General features: G+C 70.5%; 1 protein-coding gene across 1 annotated transcript in view; it reads right to left on the bottom strand.

Moving 5' to 3' along the window:
* Positions 1 to 59: 59 nt before the first annotated feature.
* The window catches only part of MNEG_13437 (hypothetical protein), a gene marked incomplete at both ends in the record, with an annotated part of 4,383 nt that continues 3,355 nt past the window's right edge, over positions 60 to 1,087 (bottom strand). Inside the window, 2 exons of the mRNA XM_014038091.1 lie at positions 60 to 293; positions 545 to 1,078. Of these exons, the coding sequence (XP_013893545.1) occupies positions 60 to 293; positions 545 to 1,078 (768 nt within the window). The remainder of the gene's footprint in view (positions 294 to 544; positions 1,079 to 1,087) is intronic.

Raw genomic sequence — 1,087 nt, 5'->3', positions numbered from 1 at the left:
CCATGGCTCCCATGCACGAATTGCACCCTGCAGGATCTGGCCGCCGGCGCCGCGCTTCTTCAATCCTCCCCCCTGAGTTTGCGGCCCCGCCGCTCGGCACTCTGCCTGGGGCGCACCTCCGCGAAGTCGGCCAGCAGCCAGCCGAGGAACATGCCGTCGCGGACCTCCTCCCACCCAAACAGGGGCGGCCCTGCCAGGCGGCCCGCCGCGGCCAGGCAGCCCAGCAGGCCCCATGCCGTGGCGTTGATGGGGCCGCCCGCGCTCGGGCGCTCCTCATCTTCCCACTTTTCGAACTGTGATGAGTGGATGGGGGGTCACGGTGAAGGGCGCCGCAAATCCTGGCTTTGTCCTATTATGACACAATATTGCAGTGGTGGCCCTACAGGCGTCCGCGCCAAGCAGCAGCCAGGCGTCACTATTCATGCCAGGATCCAAATCCCAACTCGACCTCATGCCCACCAACTCACGCCGCTCCACCCCAACCCACAAACCAAGCAAACTCATCAGCGCACTGCCCCAGCGCAGCACCCCGCCAAGCGCTCACCACGCGCTCCGCAAACAGGAATGTGGCGTCCGTCGCGACGCCTGCCCTGCCGCGCGGGACCGCCGACACGGCCACATGCGCAAGCCCCCCCACCAGCTCTGCCCGCAGCGCCCCTCCCGGCCGCTGCAGCGGCTCTGCTCCGCCCTGGCGCCCGCCGCGGCCGCCGCCTCCACTGATCGCCGTGCTTTCCGCGTCCAGCAGCCCCTGGTACTGCTGCGGCGTCAGCAGCTCTTCCGATTCCGCAGCTGTCGGCGTATAAAACACGTTATGCAGGCGGCTGTAGCGGCCGTACGCGCCCGACACAAAGGGCCACGCCGAGTGAAAGCCCGGCCACCGCGCGTCGCCCCGCGCCTGCCGCCTCTCGCTCTCGTCCTCGGTGGTGTCAGGGAAAAGAGGCGGCCACCACTGCGCTGTAGGGGGCCCCGGGAGCTCCGGGGACGGCGGCTGCTCAGCCGCCGCACCGCCCGCGTCAGCCTGCCGCTCCGCCAGCCGGCTGGGCGCGTCTGGCGCCGCCGCGAGCCGCGACCGCGCTGCCTGTGGCGG

The sequence above is a fragment of the Monoraphidium neglectum genome (genome assembly GCF_000611645.1).
Source record: "Monoraphidium neglectum strain SAG 48.87 unplaced genomic scaffold scaffold03826, whole genome shotgun sequence".
In the NCBI taxonomy this organism is placed as follows: Eukaryota; Viridiplantae; Chlorophyta; class Chlorophyceae; order Sphaeropleales; family Selenastraceae; genus Monoraphidium; species Monoraphidium neglectum.
Note: the sequence above shows the minus strand (reverse complement) of the source record. Positions and strands in the feature narration are given on the sequence as shown.